The 21,763-nt window shown below is 43.8% G+C and overlaps 1 protein-coding gene across 1 annotated transcript; it reads left to right on the top strand.

Annotated features, from left to right (window-relative positions):
* Positions 1–3,955: 3,955 nt before the first annotated feature.
* Positions 3,956–20,976, top strand: hnf1ba (HNF1 homeobox Ba). Its single transcript, XM_036536876.1, has 9 exons — positions 3,956–4,523; positions 7,571–7,770; positions 8,738–9,008; positions 9,729–9,964; positions 15,431–15,591; positions 16,817–16,943; positions 17,454–17,642; positions 17,846–17,964; positions 20,520–20,976. Exons 1-9 carry the CDS (start codon positions 4,150–4,152, stop codon positions 20,538–20,540), a joined length of 1,698 nt encoding a protein of 565 aa, XP_036392769.1. The 5' UTR covers positions 3,956–4,149; the 3' UTR covers positions 20,541–20,976.
* The last annotated feature ends 787 nt before the right edge of the window (positions 20,977–21,763 follow it).

Below are 21,763 nucleotides of genomic sequence, written 5' to 3'. Positions count from 1 at the left end.
GAGATAATTTCCATTACAGGTGTATTTTTGTTCATTTTCAATAATGTGTATTTAGTAAAGCCATTCAGAGTAAGTGTGAAACTCACAAGTACATCACCTGCATGTTCCACATGACCTCAACTTTACAAATGTCTGACTCACCAAACCATTTCTCCACCTAGCCAAACCATTACTTCATGCTGCTGTTTGAACTGTTGACTAAACTAAGTTTTAGCTAATGGTTAAGTCTGTGAAGATGTCTGTTCAAACACATGGATGTTTTGTTACTGTTATTAGGATGATTCTGAAATTCGGACAGAAATTTTCTGGTCGCCTTTGTTGAACATTCACTCATTTTACAACTTTTTTCTCTATGGTGCAATCAGGCAGTACACTTCACAATTTAAAAGCTTGTGTGATCAAAAATAACAACTATCAATGCATCCAATGCCAGGACTCTCCAATTAATATACTGACTTGTACTGTCTCGCAAGAAACATCTGTTATGAACACATAATTATACACAAACTGTACTACACAATGTAGGCTATGTGTAGAAATAGTGCTAGAGTACTGTATGAACACACACACACACACACACACACACACACACACACATATATACACCCACCTGACAGCTATTTTGGCTGTTATGTTGCTATATTGGGCCTAGGAAAAAATAAACACAAAACCACCAGTAGAGACATACTACTGCAAAACATATCCAAAACCGTCCAGGCAGGGTTCGAATTCGGGGGGGGGGGGGGGGGGGGGTGGAATCCTGACCCCCCTAATTAAGACTTGGACCCCCCCGAAAAAGGTAAAAACAACAGTTCGGGGCGGGGGGGTGTCGAAACATTTATATATCCGTCTTACCTGTAATTGTAAATGTTACAATATATTTCCCATATTCTTGACTGGAGGAATCTTGTAATACGATTTCACACACCCCTAAAGTGGACTGTACTTTGTAATATTTACAATTACAGGTAAGATGGATATATAAATATTTCAACCCCAACCCCCGATATGTTGTTTTTACCTCTTTCAGGGGAGTCCAAGACTTAATTAAGAGGGTCAGACCCCCCATAATTCGAACCCTGTATCCAGGTTTGGGGTGTCATATTGGCCTGGTGTGAAATTATAATGTTAGGCCTATATCAAGGTAGGTCACAACAAAATAACTGCCTGCTTTAATAGTTTGATGATTACCTAAAGGTCACCCAGAAAGTAAACCCCCCACATTCTATGGGCGAAACTGCATTAATTTTTTTTTTTTATTTATTTACATATTGTAATGGCATATAGCCTACGTTGCGTTTCACACAATTTCACTCTCAGTGAAGTTTGATCCGTTCATTTTCCGTAAGTTATGCTGCTCCTTCATTATAACCATCGCCGCCACTAGTGTTACTTCAAATCAAATAAAACAGAAAAAAAATTACATAATAAAATATTATTTTTCGGTCAAATCTTCGTCAAATGTCGTCACCGCTACGCCACTATCAACATCTGATTTTTAAAAAATTACTGTAACGCATTTTACTTGGAAACAAATTGAATTAGTGTAGTGGAGGCGACCTTTCCGGAATATGCTGCAGTTTTTCGCATAGTTTGTTTTTTTCAGCCACGTCTAGGTTAAAATATTAATTATGGTTGATAATTTTTATTGACGTATTATTACAAGGTTGCTGTGAATAATATTTGATGAATGTGCACATCTTACATTTCAATAACGAATTTCAGTCAGTGTTAGTTACTTTTGACATAAGTTAATGAAATACATAAACACATAGCCTACATAAATAAATAACTGCGGGATTTTTTTCTGGAGAAAAGAGCCATTGTCTTAAATTTGTTACTGAACGTTTTGCACTTTGAATCTTCTCCCTAACTCTGATTCTTTCAGAATGGTTCAATTAATATACAAAATAGATGTCGCAGTGCATTTTAACTGATATAACTGTCATCAAATAGCCTATATCTGTATTTATCGATTTTCAAAATGCGCGGATTTCTTTTACTTGTAAGGCCCCATTTGATCCTGCTAACGATTTTTTTAATGAAGCGAAGATTTACAGATCTCCTTACAACGATAGCACAACCCAGAGAAAGATTTCTTCTTGCTATATTCTTTCACCGATATTCTACAGCTAAATTTCCCTGACACAAGAGTGGGGTAATTTAATTAGCACCCCTACCTTCTAGAACAGGTGAGTCAATAACTATTTGGTGTTCATGAAAATATGTTCAATGCACGTTTCAACCAAAAACTGCACTCCATACAAATAATTACAACCTGAGAATATGTTTTAGAGAATACATATTTTAGCTCAATAGGGGCCTATGTAAATTATTGTTTTGGTATATTGCAATCAACATGTTGCAAATATGTAAATTATTGTTTTGGTATATCATAATATATTTCTGCTATGCATAAATATATTTTACATGTGTTTGCAATATATCCTTGGGCTGATAACATATTTCTAAATAAATTACAAATATGTTACAATATTTTTAATTTTGGTATGGGATATAACCAATACTTTATGCAATTAATCCGTCAGAAATACAGACTTTTGTGGCTGGAAAATACATCTTGACACTAATCATGTGTCACAAAAGTGGTTTGTGCCCCGTTTGCCCTGGCAGAAAATACGCTTTCAAGCCCAAACAGTAGTTGATAGTACTGATACGGTTTATTTTTCCGATTCAAGAATGAGCCTTTTCAAAAGAATCCGGTCCATAACATGTGTTACGCAACCTAGCACATAAGAATATGATGAAACATTTGTTAGAAACATTTGCTTTACGAGCGTTTTGTTTAACGGGCATCCTGCACCGACCTGCAGGTCCATTCTGAAGAGGCTATGCCACCCCTCACCCCCACCCTCGAAGCAACATGCTCGCGGACAGCGTACTTTTTCACCCTCGCCTGTAAAATAGAGGTGTCATTAAAAACTTAAGACCTGTCCGATGTATTATGCAAGCGGCTAAGACCTGCTTGCTCACGCTGGGGTCCTCCTCCCTTCCTCGGTGCGCTATTGTGACTTCCTAGCTTTTGAACTGGCCAGAATCACAGCGCTGATCTGTGTCGCGATAATACCGCTCCACAAATGTTTATTCAGATAAAAAAGTACATCAAACTAATCGCAGCTTTAACATCGCATTGTTCTTAATACATAGACTCCGAAAAGGGATCAAAACCGGTTTTGAAACGAACTAAGAGTAAAAATGATTAAGGAAAATGGAAAATAGAAAGGAGGCCGCAGAAACCACGTTAGGAGAAGCTTGTACCTGTAAATTTGCTTTTGTAAATTAATTGTAAGATTATTTAATAAAAACGAATTATATATTAAACTTGTCCTATTGTGTGTGCACGCGCGTGTGCGCTTGTATATCTTTCTCGACACGTTTTATTGTAATGCATACGAAAGAAAATACGAAATATAAAACTCTTAACGTAAGTTTAAAATATCATATTTAAACATGTGAACATTCAACAATGAACAGTCTTATTCTACATTTTGCCTTTTTGGCGATCTTTCACAAATATTGTGAACTCAAAAGGATACTTAGCCTATATGGATCTATACATCACAAACTAGAATAGCAATGTGCAGTTTTATTACTATTATTTACTTTTTATTCACATTATTCATTTATATATCGCTTTTCTCAAACTCAAAGCACTTTACAGCGGCATTACTATTTTTCTTATTGTTGTTGTTATTGTTGTTATACATGACAGCGACTCCCTTTTACGAAAGTCTTTTCCCAGCACAAGTCCAAAGTTCATGTAAAGTTCGGCAGATAACCGAAGCCAATAAAAGCGCCAGCGATCCAATGTAAACGCATGGAACTCTGTCTACCTGCCGCTCAGTCAACACGGCCAGATTCTTGGGATTTGCATATGGCCTGCATCAGACAGCCTACTGATTACCATGTTTTATATCGCCTGCCCTCCCCAACCATCATGGCAAATGAAACCATTCCGTCCAGCAGTGAAGCCGACCAACTTCTCCGAGCAGGTGCCGCCGGGAGTCTCCTCGCACACGTCATAGGCCAGAAGAGAGGAGGAAGAGGGCACGCCGTTTATTCTTCTGCTTTTTTCTACGCTGTCTTTCATTTTTAATTCTCTTCATTAAAAAGATAAAGGCCTTTTTAATGTTCGCAAAAATGGTCTCCAAGTTGACTTCTCTGCAGCACGAGCTACTGAGCGCTTTGTTGGATTCCGGAGTCACCAAAGATGTTCTGATCCAAGCGCTGGACGACATTGACCCGAGCCCGAACGGTTTTGGAGTTAAGGTGGAGAGTTTACAGATGTCCCCGCCGGGCTCGAAAATGAACGGAAACGATTCGGACTCAAAGCCAGTGTTCCACAGGCTGGCCAATGGGCACAGTAAGGCCAGTAAGTTGTCCGGAGACGAGGGCTCTGAGGATGGGGACGATTTCGATACGCCCCCGATATTGAAAGAACTTCAGGCGTTAGACACAGAGGAAGCGGCGGAGCTGAGGGCAGAAGTGGATCGAATTTTGGCGTGAGTACGCTATGTTAATTTCTGGTTTATTTGTCGGCCTACCTTTTACAGTAAAAGGTGAGAGGTGACATCTCTGTTCAATTGGGTCTCTGCTGAATTGGATTAGCTCACATTTTATCGCCTAGTTCCGTTAGTTCAAATTGGTATTCGCTATGGAAGACTTATGTAGAGCTGCCTATTTCCTTAAAATTGTTATGACGCTACTTAAAACTGTCAGTCACCTTGATTGGACCTGTCTTCTTGTCAAAACATGTCTATATTCTCCGGTCCAAGCCTCCATCAAAAATATAATTTTTAAATTTTGGAATCGGAAGGTGTTATATGCATAAATTTAAGAGCAGACCAACAATAATATATCCTGGACGACCAAAGAGGTTATACTAATAATAAATCTATACGTGTTTTACATCTAGCGCTATGAAATAATTAGGAATAAGCAAGTAAACAAACAAGGAATCAAATATAAGGAAATTAAATGTAAGAAATATATTACGTTCCAATATGGGATTCTTCTGTATGTGAAAAGGAATGTTGGGGAGTGTAACCAAAATGCCCATGTTAGGCCCAATTTCTTGTTCCATCGCACCGCCTGTTTCAAGGGCATCTTAACAGGCTTAATAATGTTTATTTTGTCGGTGTAGTTTTAATTAAATTAAATTAGATTATTAATTAGTTTATGGTCATCATAACTTTTTAATTCTTCGTAATTATTCTGTTTTACTGTTATTGATTATTTTTGTTCGAAGGTATTTGCATACTCGCAACCATTATTGGAGTTTGACAACGGTGTGTAAAAAACTATTGAAGAAAGACTGAAAATTAAATTTACGAACGGACTTCCTATTCATAATTATTATAATTAATAATTTGTTTTCACATTGTTGGTAATTGTCGACATGTTCTTTTACTTGAAAACAACAACGCAAATGAGAAAGATAGGATATTTCATTTCTGTTGTTGTAGGTTAGGCCTGTAACGTCAATTGATTGTGAAAATGTCATTCTCGTGGTGTCAATATTGCGCTGTTACGACGGGTAGCCTAGTAAAAAGTTATTCTTTCAATAGGCCTAATCCACAATAAAATAAAATAAAAGCACACTTTCTTTGCCGACAGATCTATAAATTATAACTTCTGCAACGTGAGCACAAATAATGACAGTAGCAATTATTTACCCTGACATAACATATTCTTGTAGAAACGTTGCTTATTTATTTTATCCAGATCGTAGTTAAATAAACTGGCAACTTCACTGTATGTACCTAAATAAAACACGTTCTCGTTCGTTCAGGGAAATAGGACAATGTGAGCTCGTGTGCTATCTCTGCTTTGCTTTACTTTTTAACATATTTTGAGTACAGTTAAGTTGTCTAGTCAGCGTTGTTTTATCCTGAAGGGAACCCATAAGAATAGCATGAGAAAATAAAAATTATAGCACGTGGTTATTGTTGATATTAATTTTATTCTGTGAATCATCAACTGAAAGATACACAATGGTGTACGATTAGAGTGAATGGCTATCTGGTTATTCATTGTCGAAAGTTATAAACCAGCACCTCAGTCGTCTTAAATGTAAGCATTTTCCAAAATAAACAGTCCTGCTTGAGTATTACCACCGTGAATTCAACGTTCGGTGAGTCTGACTTCAGTGTCAGTTTGAGTGAATTCTTACTGTTCCGCGCGTTTGTACCATAGCGGCTTAGGGCCGAGGAAAACTTGGTTGCGACGACGTCGAATCATTTATTTCCGTTGACACGACCATTAGTCATTTGGTGTAGTATTTGGTACAGTTGTCTGAACCTAGAGGGGCAGAACAGATACTGAGCTCAAGTGAAATCATTAATTTCTCAAAAATGGTATTAGTAATTATGTGAGTTTTTGAACATGTTTTTAAAACTGTACATGAATAAAAGATGATGCAGTTAAGGCTAAGAGATTGTAAGATTACGAGAATTTGTAAACTATTTATATTTACTTATTTAGCAGTCGCAGATAGGCCTACACTTGAAAATAACCTAACACGTGTTGGTTAATCGTTCGTTAGGCATTTTCCACAAGTTAATTTAGCTGGCAAGCAATGACAGCAATATGACAGTTTTAAATGATTGTTTTATTTACAGTTGTTTTATTTCATTATTTAATCATTGCGCTTAATGCTAGCAACGTTTTCTTCTGTTTGCTCAGAAACCAAATTCATACCGAATGTCAAAGAAGAATCAGTGGTGGCAATAAAAACCAGTGGACACGTGCAAGTAACTACCAAGGGCGTCATAGGACTACATAGGACTGTCATACTTCATACACAATGTACTCTTTGTCTCAAAAAATTAAGTTTGCTTTGAGTGTGTTTTAAATAAATAAATAAATTGGTTTTACCAAAAATATTTTTATTTAACTTGCATCGATAATAATCACTTGGAGGCGATAATGCTTAGTAGAAATGTTTTTACCTGTAGGCCTAAGTATTTTTCAGAGTGGCGTTATATCGCTTGCAGAAAATAGGCCTCCTGCTCCAGAAGTTGAATGAATGTTACTCATGTTGAGGCTTGTATTCGACTACATTTAATGTCATCAAGAAGACAAAAGCAAAACTCGAAATTAAATTGCTTGTATACAGACCAGTATTTTGCACTGTGTCGAATCTCATTCAGTCGGATTGGTTAATACAATCAGTGCGTTTTTATCTACGCGTACACACTGTAGAATGCAATGATTAACGAGCGTTTATTAGGCGCAGTGAACATTTTCGTTCTTTACCCTACTTCCCGAAGCTGTGATTGAGAAAATACCCCTGGTGCTAGCATTTCTGTTATCATTTAAATACATAATAGAAAATACTCCCTGGCTTCTGAGATGAACGTTAAGGCAGCGTTTTAAATCATGACTCAATCCTAACCCTAACCCCAACAACAACAACAACAATAATATTAATTTATAATATATTATAATTAATTAATAATAATAATGTCTATTGCTTGAAATTATGATTTATTATTTCTTTCGTGCTGCTTCTAACTGTGGTTGCTGTGTTGTGTGTAACCCTCCTCAGCGAGGACCCGTGGCGAGCTGCGCGCATGATCAAAGGCTACATGCAGCAGCACAACATCCCGCAGCGGGAGGTGGTGGACGTCACGGGGCTCAATCAGTCGCACCTCTCGCAGCACCTGAACAAGGGCACGCCGATGAAGACGCAGAAGCGCGCCGCGCTCTACACCTGGTACGTCCAGAAACAGCGGGAGATCGACAGACGTAAGTTACCTTCGTGTTTCTCTGCAGCGCAGCTGCTACCTATAGGCTGTTTATACGGAGGCGACACAACTAATTTTGTCAATTTTGTGCACCCGTCGAAACGTTTAGCTGATTTGAACCCGATGATCATTAAAATTACCATTAAAATTATCACTGTTAAAAAACAGTGAACTGCTGTTATACAGTATATATGTGTAGTTAATTAACCATCCCGATTTACGTTCCCATTTCTATAATACGGTTGTGATTTGTCTTTGTAATTTTCACTATATTTTAAATGAAAAATTATATGTAGGTAGTAGTTGAACCCAGTCAACCACGAATCGTAAGAATGTAACAAATGCCAGATCACTTGAAATTAATTATATCACTGTCACCTGAATAGGATGTGATGCCTCCTATGTTACTGATCTGGTTGGCCTCAACTCAACCCTCAGTAAAGCGCGTTACTTTCAACTTCAAGAAATTAAAGAAGCAAAAATTTCTGTTTGTTTCAACATTTTACATTCACCTACATTTCACACCTGCAAATAAAAAATATGTTTAATACTGTCCTAAAATCATCACTGAACAGAAGACAAGCTGCTTTTGAGAAAGCTAATTCAGGTCAAGGCAGAGGGATTTGGGCTAAGGTTTCAATTATACATTTAAGACAGGCTTACTTTGCACTCTTACTCATCTCTTGATTTTTTAAACATGAAACTGTCAACGTTCTAATTGATGTCTAATGTTGGACTTGGTTTTAGTTTACAATACACCAAGGTCTGCTTAGATCTCAAAATCAAAGGTAACAGACAAATTCATTTAATTTGAGAGCTCCAACAATTAGGCAAACAGATAAAAAGACAAAAAAATGGCAACACAATACCATTGGTTTGTTTGTAATATGAATGTATTCCATGTTTCTGCTGTGTATCATTTCTGACGTTTGCGAGATGGATCAAATGCCCGTTCCCTCGTTTTGCAGAATTCAGCCAGGTGGTGCAGGGTTCCGGCAGCAGTGTGGCTGACAGGGATGGCCAGGATCAGGTGATGTTTTTTTTCCCCGAATTCAACCAGCCTGGGCAGGGAGTGAGCCATCCCGCGGACGAGGTGGGCTCCGAGCCTGCCAGCAAGAAGATGAGGCGCAATCGCTTCAAGTGGGGGCCTGCATCCCAGCAGATCCTCTACCAGGCCTACGAGAGACAGAAGAACCCCAGCAAGGAGGAGAGAGAAGCCCTGGTGGAGGAGTGCAACAGGTAAGAGAATGCAGGCGTCTGGTGGTCCTACCACAGCATGGGACAAAATCACTATTGAGAACTTTCTCCACCGCTGTCCCCCGATGGTGGAATAAGCTCATACACTTCATCCGTTGTGCTGGGTCCCTCACTATCTTTAAGAAACACAGCTCTTCCTCGCTCACCTGAATACCTGAAACGCTACCATCTAAAGCAATTTCTTAAACTTTGTTTTAAATTTAACTTTATTTAGAAATTTCAAATTTATGGTTTCATGAACTCATATCTCTACCAGCTAGCTTGTACAATGTCTGGCCAGCTATTGAAACTTGGTCATGCAGCACTTCTAATATTTTGACTCCTTATATGGCTTTTTGCTTGTGTTGTACTCTGCCTCACTTGTACGTTGCCTTGAATAAAAGTGTCTGCCAAATGAATAAATGTAAATGTAAATGTATATGTAAATGTAGGTGACCCAGGTGGTGCACATCATCTAATAATTAATTATTTATGTCATATGAAAATGAGAGCAGCTTTTTTCTGTCGTCTGTCACGCTATATTTGATATTTAGGCCTAATTCTGACCTCTGCACCACATGTGAAAAGTCCTGGTGATGTCATATAATGTGGAGCCCATAGCCGTGTCATTAGTCCTTTTAGTCTATAGCTCTTCAACTTCTGTGCTTCTTGGATCGGAACGACCAAGGCTTTAACTCGCGTTGTTCCCGTTGCCCTCCTCAGAGCCGAGTGCCTGCAGAGGGGGGTGTCCCCGTCCAAGGCCCACGGCCTGGGCTCCAACCTGGTCACGGAGGTACGCGTCTACAACTGGTTCGCCAACCGGCGCAAGGAGGAGGCCTTCCGGCAAAAGCTGGCCATGGACGCCTACAGCGGGCCGCCCCACAGCCTCAACTCACTCCTGTCCCACGGCTCCCCCCACCAGCCCCAGGACAGCGCCTCGCCCCCCAGCAAGATGCAAGGTACAGCCGTCTGCCCCCTGCGCCACCTGCGTGCGCTGGACTGCTTATTGTTTGATCTAACCGGCACTGTGGTTTGCTGTTAGGACACCCTAAAGCAGCAGAACGGGGAAAACAGCTGAACAGCAAACATACAGTACAGAACTAACATACAAATTCCAGGTATTAGGACTGAACTATTACACTGTGGACCACAGAACAAGCTGTAAAGGTCGCTGTGTTTGTTTTACCATCAGGAAATATTTATGCAAGACCAGTTTTACATTTGATGCCTCTACGGTATGAATTATTGATGATGCATATGTAAGACACACTATGCATGTGGTTAGCTAGTCATGGGTTTTTAAATGAATGGAAAAAGTGGGATACATTAATGAGATACAATATATTGTTTCCTTAGCTTGTATAGCTAGCGGTGCAACCACATGGAATTGCACAGACTTCACTAAACAAAAAACATCCTTTCAGCTGCAGTTTAGGGTATTTACATTGATAGAATTACATCTCACAGGAAATTGTTCACACATAATGTTTAGGTGTACAATAATGTGCAACATTATTTGTTTCATGTCATGTGACATATCTTGGGTTTTCACTACAACATTGACTTTATTGGCCTGAGCTGTATTAGTTTGCTGCTTTTGCCTGGGAAAATGGTTGAAAATTGTTGAAAGTAGTGTTGACATTCTGTTCCAAAATTGGCCAGTGCAGTGGTTTTGACTTGATGTATGCTCCTGAACAGTGACTGTCTGGGTTTGTTTGCAAAAAGTTTGGCTATCATGACATTCCTCACTGGATCGTGGTTGTGAGGTTGGCATGCTGAATCTGACACACAGTGTGCTTCTAGTGGCAAAAGAAAATTTGCCAGCAACTGAATTGTGTGTCATTTGTGGTTGTAGGAGCAATTATTGTATAACAGGAACACCAAGACACTCTACAAAAACTACTCCATTATGATTTCAGCATTCATGTAGCAGCTTTCAAGACACTTGTCTGGAATCAGAGCAAGGTAGAATTTTGCAGTGTTCCTGGACTGAGAGGGAGAAAGTGAAGACTGGTCTTTACCCTCACCTTTGAAAACACAATCTGCATTGCACCTGTGATTCCCACTGAAAAGACAGGCACCAGGAGTGCAGAGAAAAAAGTCAGTGGAGCAACTTTGTGACAAGCCAGGGTCAGAAGAGGGTCAGCAGAGAGCCCAGCCCAAGGCTAACACAGCCGTCCCCTGAAGTTGCGCTCTGTAAAGTGGCAACGTCATCCATCAGGAAGGCGCTGGAGTACATAGTGTGGTGAGGTTTAATCAAGCGCTGAGCAAATGCTTCACCTGCAAGATGATTGTTTGTTGTGGCAGAACAGTGTGGGGAAAGCATGTCCATGGAGGTTTCATTTAGTCAAACACTGCACCTTGGATAAGTGAAACAGATTTCACTTGGTGTCAAGGGGTGAGGTGATCACCAGAATAAAACCTGTTTTTGAGCGTTTCTGTCAATGTAAGTGATATAAAAACATGTTGATTCTGACCAATAAAGCATTGCTGTTGTGTGACGCCCACGGACAGGCAGAAGCGCATGCGCGTGTGCAGTGTTAGATGCACCAGAACTCCAGCTCAGGCCTTGACCTCAGGTTCCTAAGAGGCGAGACTGGATGGGATGTTTGTGAGGGGAGGAGGGTCAGGGGAGCACGGTGGGGGTGGGGGGTGGGAGGGGCGACGTTTGAGGGAACATGAGCGGAAGACACTTTGCTCTTCCCGCTTGCCTGCTTACAAGGTGTCCCGTCAGGATCCTGCTGACAGCGTCAGCTGTTTTTCGGTGTCGGGGTCTCGCTTGGACAAAAATGCCCCAGCAGGTCGCGCCGCTGCGTTGCCATGGCGCCGTCTGCATCATGCATGCTTAATTGACAGTTAAAATCCTTGGCTGCTACATCTCCCGGCCCTTTGATAAGGGGCTCCCCCTGACCTCTCCTCTTTATACCCCTTCTCTCCAGGGGGTGCCATTGTCTATGGTGTATTAGAAGACCTCAGCAACTGTAACCCAGGTTCATTTATCTCTGTTGGGTCTGAGGAGGGCACTTTTTAAAGGTCCCCCCCCACTAGCCTTTATTGGGTTTATTGGCCACAATATAGTGTGTGAGGCTGGGCGCAGACCAGAGCAGCAGGAGCTGTCCACCAGGCTATTGGCTCTATTCTGGCTAGACAGGACTGATGACCCCTCTGTTGTAGCCAAAAAAAAAGTAGTTTTGGTCAACCCCCTCTAATCTAGATGCATCAGAGCTCCAGTTGAGTAAAAGGGGTCATTATAGGGTCAGGGTTTTTTTTTTTAACTAAAGTTTACAGGAGTATTTATTGATTCTAGTTGTTCTTATGATACAAGAGGAATGCAGGCAGGAAAAGAGCTGCAGTTGCTGGGCTTCTCCTGTGCTTTGGAATGGCCAGCAGCGTGTTATTTGCCTCCAGGTTGTGTTGGGAACCCATCCGAAGCGTTAACAAAACCGCACGTGGTGCATGTCCCCAGCAGTCATTTGCATGCAAATGCTGGCTGTAGGAGCCTTATCAGCTCCGCCAGCGCACCTGTGGTCTCCCAATGGGCGAGCGCGTGAATTTCCATGCTCCCGGTTCTGCCCACACGTTTCCACTGTACGGGGGTGACAAGCTCAGCTGCCTTTCATGGCGAGCGTTAAAACGGATGGCAGGGAAAGTGAAATATAAGAGAGGATCCCAGCAGAGTGGCACGGACAGTCGAGCATTAGCCCCTTAGAAATGCCAGCATTACAGTTACATTGCAGACATTTTTAGCAGATGCTCTTATGCAGAGCAACTTACACAGGTTATAATTTTTACATGTTATACATTTATAAGGCTGGATATTTACTGAGGAAATTCTGGGTACCTTGCCCAAGGGTACAGCAGCAGTGCCTGAGTAGGGAATTGAACCAGCAACCTTTCAGTTACAGGCCCTGCTCCCTACCACTATGCTACACTGCTGCCCAAATGCACACCCGGAGGGGCGTACAGAGAGAGAGGGGGAAGTGCCTTGAGAACATCACAGAGGGCACAGAAAAACAGGCGTTTTGTTTAGAGAGGAGGTCGATGACATTATGTCATGTACAGCTGTCGGGTTCGTTTACAGCTGTTTAGAGCTTTTGATAGGAAAACTGAAAGACAGAGACACTCTCAACATTTTGTTTCGGAAGTGTCTCTCACGGTAAGGAACAGATCATGTTGTTCCCTCGCCATCTTTGCTTCTGTGTGTTGGCCCATTGCGTGTGAGTATGCTGTTGTACTGTCTGCCCGTACATTTCCTGCATGAAGTCACAGGAAGCACCTCATAAGGACCAGCTTGTGTAGAGCTGAAAGGAGTCATAGGTCTGGGGAGGAGGGAAACCTGCCCCGGAGGACACTGAGGGACATAGGCCCATGTAGAGGCCTCCACAGTGGCCCCTACCATGGGTTGAGGTGACATTGGACCTGTGTGACCTGAGCACTTTAAAACCTTGAGCAGTTCCTGATAGCATTCCACTTCAGCCTACAAAGCCGTGTTCAGACCCTGCATCACCGGTGAGCGTTTACTGGCCGGTCAGAGTTTGACAGGGGAGGACTTTGTGTTTTTTTTTTGGTTTTTTTTTTACTGTTATTCAAACAACGGCGCTGACGACGCATATTGATCAGGAAGTTGCTGCACAGAGGGTATATTTTCAGACATCCCCTACAGAGCGGCCATTAGTTACGCACAATAAAACGGGAGAAATGCGAGCATGCACACCGCACGAAATCCAAGGCTGCATGAAATCCAAAGTCCAAAGTTTCCCATCGCTACTTTTTTTTTCCTCGGTATTAACAACATGCAGACTAACAGCATCTTTATATGTCTCTGATACCCCCCACCCCCATCTCACCCCCCCAAATCACAATCCCAGCTTTTAGAGGAGGTTCTTGCACCTGAATTACAGCCAGATGAAGACACAGTGAATAGTGTCCGTTGGCCCTGACACTTTTAGAGGGCCCATGGTTATAAAGCAGCACAGAAACAGTGTATTTATGAGGCCCCAGCCATTGTGCAGCCAGCAGGTCGCAGTCCTGATGAGTGCTTTATGGTCCTCTGCGCTGGTGTTTACAAGGTGCAGCCGAGTGTCATCGGGTTGTTTCTGTTGTGTTGGGGTTCCAGCGTCATGTCTGCACTCTCGGGTGGGGGGGTGAAGGCTGAAATGGAGCCCCCCCCCACCTCCGTTCACCCACCCATCGTCTCAGTGAGAAGCCTGTTGATTTACACACGGGCCTCTCCGCTGCTTTCATTAACTGGGATCCCATCAGCTGGGACCAGGACCACACAGTTTTGGTATGTAAGTGTGTAGAGGTGACATGTTAAATTCAGTATTTCCCATGCGTTGGAAAGGAGGTGAAAAGGGTCATTTCACAAAATCAGTGGAGAAGTTATGAGGCTTATTTTTATATACTACTTTGCATCCCAGTAGCAGTCTGGATATGGTGTAGAGATGTATGAATATGTCATTTTTTGCACTGTAATATGTTAGTTTGGCATGTTTGGGACAATTCTGTATGTCCCTCAGCCGTGAGCGCGGCCATGCCAGTCGCAGGTCAGACAGAGGTTGCGGTTTCGGGAAGATCCACTCAGCTGCTCGGATCCTCGTGTAAACAGCGCACATCTCCGCTCTGACAGAGCGGTGACAGAGGTGCCATCGCGGGGACTCTGTGTGAGACTGAGGCCATAGGATAAGAATGCGTTTGACATTGGCTGCTAATTGCGTAATGTTTGCTCTGCTGGTATCAGAGGGGCCGGGACTGGCAAACAGCCATTCCAATGGGGGGGAGGTGCGCGATTCCTGCAGTTTCGCGTGTTCCGGGCAGCTAGAGCACTAACAGAGACGTTAGACAAGGATTTAAAACATATAGCACTTGGCAGTATCATACTTAGACAGGAGATTTAACAGTGGATAGTTTCTGAAGAGTTAACGTTTTTTGGAGAGATTGGAGAGGTTTGCCGAATCTCATGAGTCAGTGACTGGGGTCTTGACTGGCTGTGCTGATGCTTGCTTCCTCGTGCCTGTGCAGTGGAGGAGTGGAGGGGTTGAGGGGAGGGGCTTGTGCGAGCACAGTGAGATGGCCTTGCTGTTGTGACTGATGTCACCTGCGCTGGGGCCCTGTGTGTGTTTGCACTGCACGCCCTGTTTATGACTGGGCTGAGACCTCTGACCCAGCCTGCCTCAGGGAACAGGGGCAATATTGAACCTGTGACCAGAGGTGGCACACGCATACTGAAACCAAAGATGAGGCGGTAAACACTCTTTCTCTCTCTCTTCCTCCCTCTGTCTCTTTCTTTCTTTTTACTTCTCTCTTTCTCTTTCTCTTTCTCTGGCTCTCCCCCTCTTTCCCTCCCTCTCTCTCTTTCTGTCTCTCTCTGTATCTCCCCCTCTTTTCCCTGCTCCCTCTCTCTCTTCCTTTCTCTCTTTCCACAGGAGTTCGGTACAGCCAGCAGGGAGCCAGCGAGGTCACTTCCTCCACAACCATCAGCCACCACAGCAGTGACGGCATGGTGACCAGCCAGTCCGTGCTGCAGCAGCTCTCCCCGGACAGCCTGAACCCCAGCCACAGCCTGCTGTCCCAGGACATCAAGATGGTGAGCAATCAGAGGACGCCTGCCTCAGCACAGAGATGCAAACCTGATGCCCGAGGGCCGGTGCCTTTGGCTGAGGACGGGGCCCAGGGAGGCTCAGTGTACAGAGCTGTGTGGATGATGGAGGCAGGCGGAAGACCTCGGCCATTTGAGCAGTACATACCCAGTGCGGCGGCTCCAGTCATATTCAGTGCAAAAGGGGGCACGTCCAGCACTGAGCCAATAAAGCTGACAAAGACACATTCCGCCTTTATTGATTTAACACCTTTTAAAGAGCTCAGTGGGAGGAGCGCCGCTTGTCGTAACATGGTGGTGACAGCAGACCTAATAATGAGGGGACTTTTTTGTCTTTGAAAAAGCGAAAAAAAGAAACTTGGAAAGGACTGTTTTGCCCCTGCCGGGGTTCAGGGTTCGGTCAATAAACAAACAGCTCCCACTCACTGCTGCTTTCGTGAACCAACGTCATCTTACAGAGCAGGCAAACATTTCAGGCACATGGGCTTTTTATCAGAGCATGTGAATAAACTTCAACAACACGCAGTCATACACACACATATACACACATACACACACACACACACACACACACACACACAAACAGCCACACTCACACAGGCACACCAACAGGCACAACAGGCAGGCACATATAGACACACACTTTATATCCACAAAAACACACTGCAGCATGTGTAGTAACAGAGAAAAAATTGGTATGGTAAACACACACACACACAGAGCCAGGTTATTAGTCAGTGTCTAATTAAACTCATTGAGAGCTGTTCTGTTTGTCAGTTTGTATCTCTTAAACTGAGACCAAAAACTCCATATAACTGCATATGAAGTAAATCTGTTTGTATGTGTGATTATAACTGGAACTCCACAGACAACAGAAAGAAGTGAAACAGATGGTGCAAGGAAGGCACTAAAGCTGTAGAACTAGGCTGATGTGGTAATTTTATTCTAAATTTCAAATTAAAGTTCCTAGTCTGTTTCACTAACAAAAGAATGTGTGGATTCCAAAGCTATTGTCATGAAGTGTGAAACAGTTCATCATACGCAAGTATCGGCCTCAATTTACACTATTGCGTGTATGTGCGCCCTGCTGTACCTGAATCAGGTGAGATTAACAAACTGAGCACCCCGCATTCCTTGATGAAAGGCACAGGGAAAGGTGCTTTAGATTCCGACTGGCTGAACCAACCTCCGCTTCACCCCTCTGTTTGCTCAGATTTCAGTGTCGGGTGGAGGCCTGCCCCCCGTCAGCACCCTGACCAACATCCACAGCTCCCACCACAACCATCAGCAGACCCAGAACCTCATCATGCCCCTGACTGGAGTCATGGCCATTGCCCAGAGTAAGTATCCCTCTTGCCCAACTCTTCCTCTCTCCTCCTGTTCCTTCTCTCTGTCTCCCATGCTCTGCCTACCCCAGACCTACATCTGGTTGGCAAACCCCTTTGCTCTGCACATTTGCAGTGGAGGTGTTCAGGTATGGACATGTCTGCTCTCCTGTTACATTACATGTACATTTAGGGGCAGCAGTTTGGCGTAGTGGTAAGGAGTAGGGCAAGTAACCAAAAGGCTTCTAGTTCAATTTTCTACTGGGGTACCCCTGGGCAAGTACTTAACCCACTGTTTCCTCTCTAGATATCCTGATGTAGAAATTTGTAAATTGTAAGTCGCTCTGGATAAGAACATCTGCTAAATGACAATACTACAATTAACATTTAGTCATTCAGAAATGCTCTTATCCAGCGTGAATTGTGAAAGTGCCTGGATTTAGCACCTATAAAAAAGATTAGGTTGTTGGAGAAGGTGGCTCCGCTGCTGACCCCTCCCCTCCCCCCTGCCCGCTGTCCCCGCAGGTTTGAGCACATCACAGGCGCAGACGGTCCCCGTCATCAACAGCGTGTCGGGCGGCCTGGCCACGCTGCAGCCGGTGTCCTTCTCTCAGCAGCTGCATAGCGCCCACCAGCAGGGCCTGATGCAGCAGTCACCCGGCCACATGGGCCAGCAGCCGTCCTCCTTCATGGCCGCCGTCACGCACGCGCACAGTCAGTACTGCCCCTGTGCCTCTCCACCCCTCTCTCAACATCAGTGACAGTGTGGTAACAGTTTAGCTGTGCAAGGAATGACCGAGTATTCTCTCTGTGTCTCTCTCTCTCTCTCTGTCTCTCACTCTCTCTCTCTCTCTCTCTCTCTCTCTCTCTCTCTCTCTCTCTCTCTCTCTCTCTCTCTGACTCTTTCCCCCCGGCAGTGTACCCACACAAGACTGAGCCACCGCAGTACTCCCAGCCCTCACGGTTCCCCCCTGCCATGGCGGTGACGGAAGCCAACGGCATCAGCACCCTCAGCTCCATGTCTACCAGCAAGCAGGTCAGTGACCCAGGGAGTATGCCCATTGAGACCACACAAGAGCACACCTGCTGAAATCTAATCAATGCTGTACACTTTGTGCAAACCCTCTGGGTAGATATGGATTATTAAGATATGGATCATTAAATCAGGTTTTCATCTAGTAACACAGCACCTCAGGAGTTCTTCCCAGCTGAGAGTAGCTCTTCTGCGCAGACTGAGGAGTGTTGGAATGCAGGGAGGTGGGCTCGAGGGGCAGACATGTTGAATTTGTGTTATGTTCTATCCCCACTGCATCAGGATGCTCCTGTAAACAACATGGTGCAGCTTGGGGGTCTCGCCTGGGTAAATACTACCTTTCAGTGACTCCAAAAAAACCCACAAAATGAGCTTAGCTGTGCACTGGACAAGGTCACAAAATGGAGGTCACAGACGGGGGCTCTGCTGATCACCAATGGGGGGGATCAGGGGCATTTGAGATTCAGCTCACTCTGGCACAGACATGATACAGTCTTCAGTGATTTCAGTAAAGATGTGTTTGCCCCCATTGAAAAGCCACGCTCACCTGACCAAATATATCTGTAGTGATAGTGTAGAGGTGGTGGTTATTTCAGTGTTAAATATGACTTTCACACAGATCACTTGGATGATGTGTCACATGTTTTTTCCAGGTTTTATAAAAAAAAAAAAAGCCACTTATGTAGAGATGATCCCTATATGAAAGGAAAACCCAAGATGTTGTTTTCATATGCTTTTTTGCTGAAAGAGTTCAACATGTAAAAGCATTAGAGATGTGGATAAGGATATGGCTCAGCTGAAAAGTAAAACTGTTCCATTAGGCTTTCAAGCATCTTCTTGCTTCACGCTTTGCCTAGCTGGAGGAGACAGTGTGGTCTGTAAAGGCTTAGTATTGTGTTTGACCTCATTCTGTTTTGTATTGTGTGTGTGTGTGTGTGTGTGTTTGTGTGTGCACACAAAGGGGTGGGTACATGTACCTGCCTGTTGTGCTTGTTGGTGTGTCTGTGTAAGTGTGGCTGTTCATGTGTGTGTGTGTGTGTGTGTGTGTGTGTGCGCACGCAAAGGGGTAGGTATATGTACCTGCCTGTTGTGCCTGTTGGTGTGGCTCTCTGTGTGTTTGTGTGTGTGTGTATGTGCGCACATGCAAAGGGGTGGCTTGGGTTGGGTTTGCGGGGTGTACTGCAAATTTCAAGCACCTGACCAATCGGGTATATTGATACTCCTCAGAATCCCAATTTCCTTTGAAAGGCTGGAAAAATCAATCAGCCAAGCTCTTGGCCGTAAGGCGCTTGATTAATGATGCCTTCTTTTTCTTTCCCCTCTCCCTCGCACTCTTGATATTCCTCCCTGGCCAGGATGGGCCCTGGTCCCAGGAAGTGCTTTCCCCTGTGTTAATCAAATCCCTGTTTGCCTGCGTAGCGCCTGAATGGTTTTCTGGCCTTCTAATTACAGCTCTTCTCTTTCTCTCACATCTTCCTGCCTTCACTCTGGCTCCAGTTGTTTTTCTAAATTCCTTCACGTGCCTTATTTCCCACGCTGTAGCACGTATTCGGAGCTGAGCAAGTGATCCACAGCGCTGGAAGGCTAACCCCACACCTGCCTCCCTGCCTCACCTCAGGCATGATTATATGCTTCAGTGTTTAGCATCCAAGTATGCTGGTATCCCCTGTTGTTTGTGTAACTGGATAAAGAAACACTTCACACATTGCTTACATTTATACATTCAGTCAAACAACATACTGCAAGCAGCAGTTCTTTACACCCTTACAAATGTGGATTGAGCCGTGCTTAGCAGTGCGATAGTGGGGTATAAAGATAAGAGCTGTGCTCTCTCTGTGGTGTGTCCCGTGGGGAGCACAGGTGAACGTCTCTCTTTGCGTGTGTTTACCGGCAGATTCTCCCAAGCCATCTCTTATCAGGGCTTGTGTTTGAGCTGGGTGGAGTTGGCGGGATCTTTACTCATAACATTATAGATCTGTTCAGCCTTCATTATCCTGTTGTTTGCCGAGACACCCCCAACACACACACACACACACACACACACACACACACACACACACACATACACACCCTCCCTTGCATCACCTGTTCTCTAAAACTCAACTCCACTCATGGCCCTTGGCCCAATGACTTTTGTCAGAACAGCTGGCATCCACCTTTATCAGGTAGGGCTGTTTACTGGCCAGCAGGTCACTGTGGGGTCAACTGCCCCTCCACCCATGCACGGCATCCAAAATAGCGTCCAAAAACACAGACAAGAATGTGTGTAAGGAGGAAATAAGGCTTTTCTGCACGGCAGGTGTTAAATAAGGGATGTATTTGGTCAGGTGCTTCAGCCTCTGCACTCAGTCTGCAACGATCCCAGGTTTAGGGCAGCACCTCCTAGTTAACCAAAAATAAAATCATTCTGCCAAAATCATCATTTTTGTGATTACTCTAATCTTCAGACAAGATTTCCGGCAGTGGTGTACCTGTATACTAATTCTTCTTTGTGGTTATTATTGTTTGTTCAGTACTGGTGCAGATAAGTTAAGCTGTTTTTCCCTCTGTTGTTGCAGTGTCCTCTGCAAGCCTGGTGAGAGTGCGCACCTGACTTCCTTGGCGCCTGGCAACAGTTGCACATTTTTCCACCCTCTCACTGCTGTAACCATGGCAACTCTGAAGAAGTGGCAACGGTGTGCTGGACAATGAGTCGGTAAATAAATAAAGGACTTGCCATCTAAGGCGGGAGCAGCACTGACAGGATAGAAACAGTTTTGTTCAAGGAAGAAACAAAAATGAATACTTGAAGTTTGTATTCCATGAAAGCCAAATAAGGAGGAGTGAGGATTGGAACTTTGACTGGCATCCTTATGATCAAAAAGGACCCTCTAAGGAAACAGTATTTCTCAAAGTACTACTTGCATATATGGAAAAAAAAAATGATTTCAGTGAAAGTGATCATTTGAACATTACAGAGGAATAGAACAAAAGGCAAAAGGAATAGCACAAACAGAAAATGTGTGTGTGTGTGTGGGTGGGTGCGCGCATGGGTGTGAGTGGGTGTGTGGGTGTGTGGGTGTATGTGGCGGGGGGGGGGGGGGGGGGGGGGGGGGTTTGTGTGTGTGTGTGTGTGTGTGTAGTGAGTGGGCATGTCTGTCTGTGTTTGTATGGAGCATGGGGAGTGTTGAGGAGCGACCTCCTGCCAAGAGGACAGGGAACCTGGGACGGACAGCTGGCGTGACCCCCACCTGGCTGGATACCTGGCCCGTCTCTCTGCCTGTTTTAATGGGCCTCTTTCTAAAACCACTGCAGACGCTGTCAAGAGGCTGAGCCAAATAAATTACAGATCATTGCGACCTGCCCATGGCTGGCAGACACTGAAAGCTCACCATCCTGGTCATTATCGTATCACTGTCAGTGAGACTTCCAACAGCAACACAGCTGTGTGTGTCACGTGACAATCACAAGTCTTCCGTATGACTTGGTTTTATCTGATGTATTCTGTACAGCCAGTTGTAAAAAAATATACATGTCTTAGTTATAGGAGTTATAAACACTTTCCCAGCCTGGAATGTGAACACTTCAGATAATTCACCATTCCCTCATTCCATTTTAAAAAACTGTGATTAAATGATTGACAATCTGCTGAATCAGAGGGACAGACAGTGAGTCTGAATGCCCAGGACTGGTACATCATGGGAACTGGAATGAAAACAGACACTAATTCTGTACATTGAGCTACTGTATACTACGTGTGCTGCTAATATTATCTGCAATGTAACACAAACATGCTGGTGTCAATAGGCATGTTAGGCCACAT

This window comes from Megalops cyprinoides, chromosome 9 (genome assembly GCF_013368585.1).
Source record: "Megalops cyprinoides isolate fMegCyp1 chromosome 9, fMegCyp1.pri, whole genome shotgun sequence".
Taxonomy (NCBI): Eukaryota; Metazoa; Chordata; class Actinopteri; order Elopiformes; family Megalopidae; genus Megalops; species Megalops cyprinoides.
This window is presented reverse-complemented; position numbering and strand designations above follow the sequence as displayed.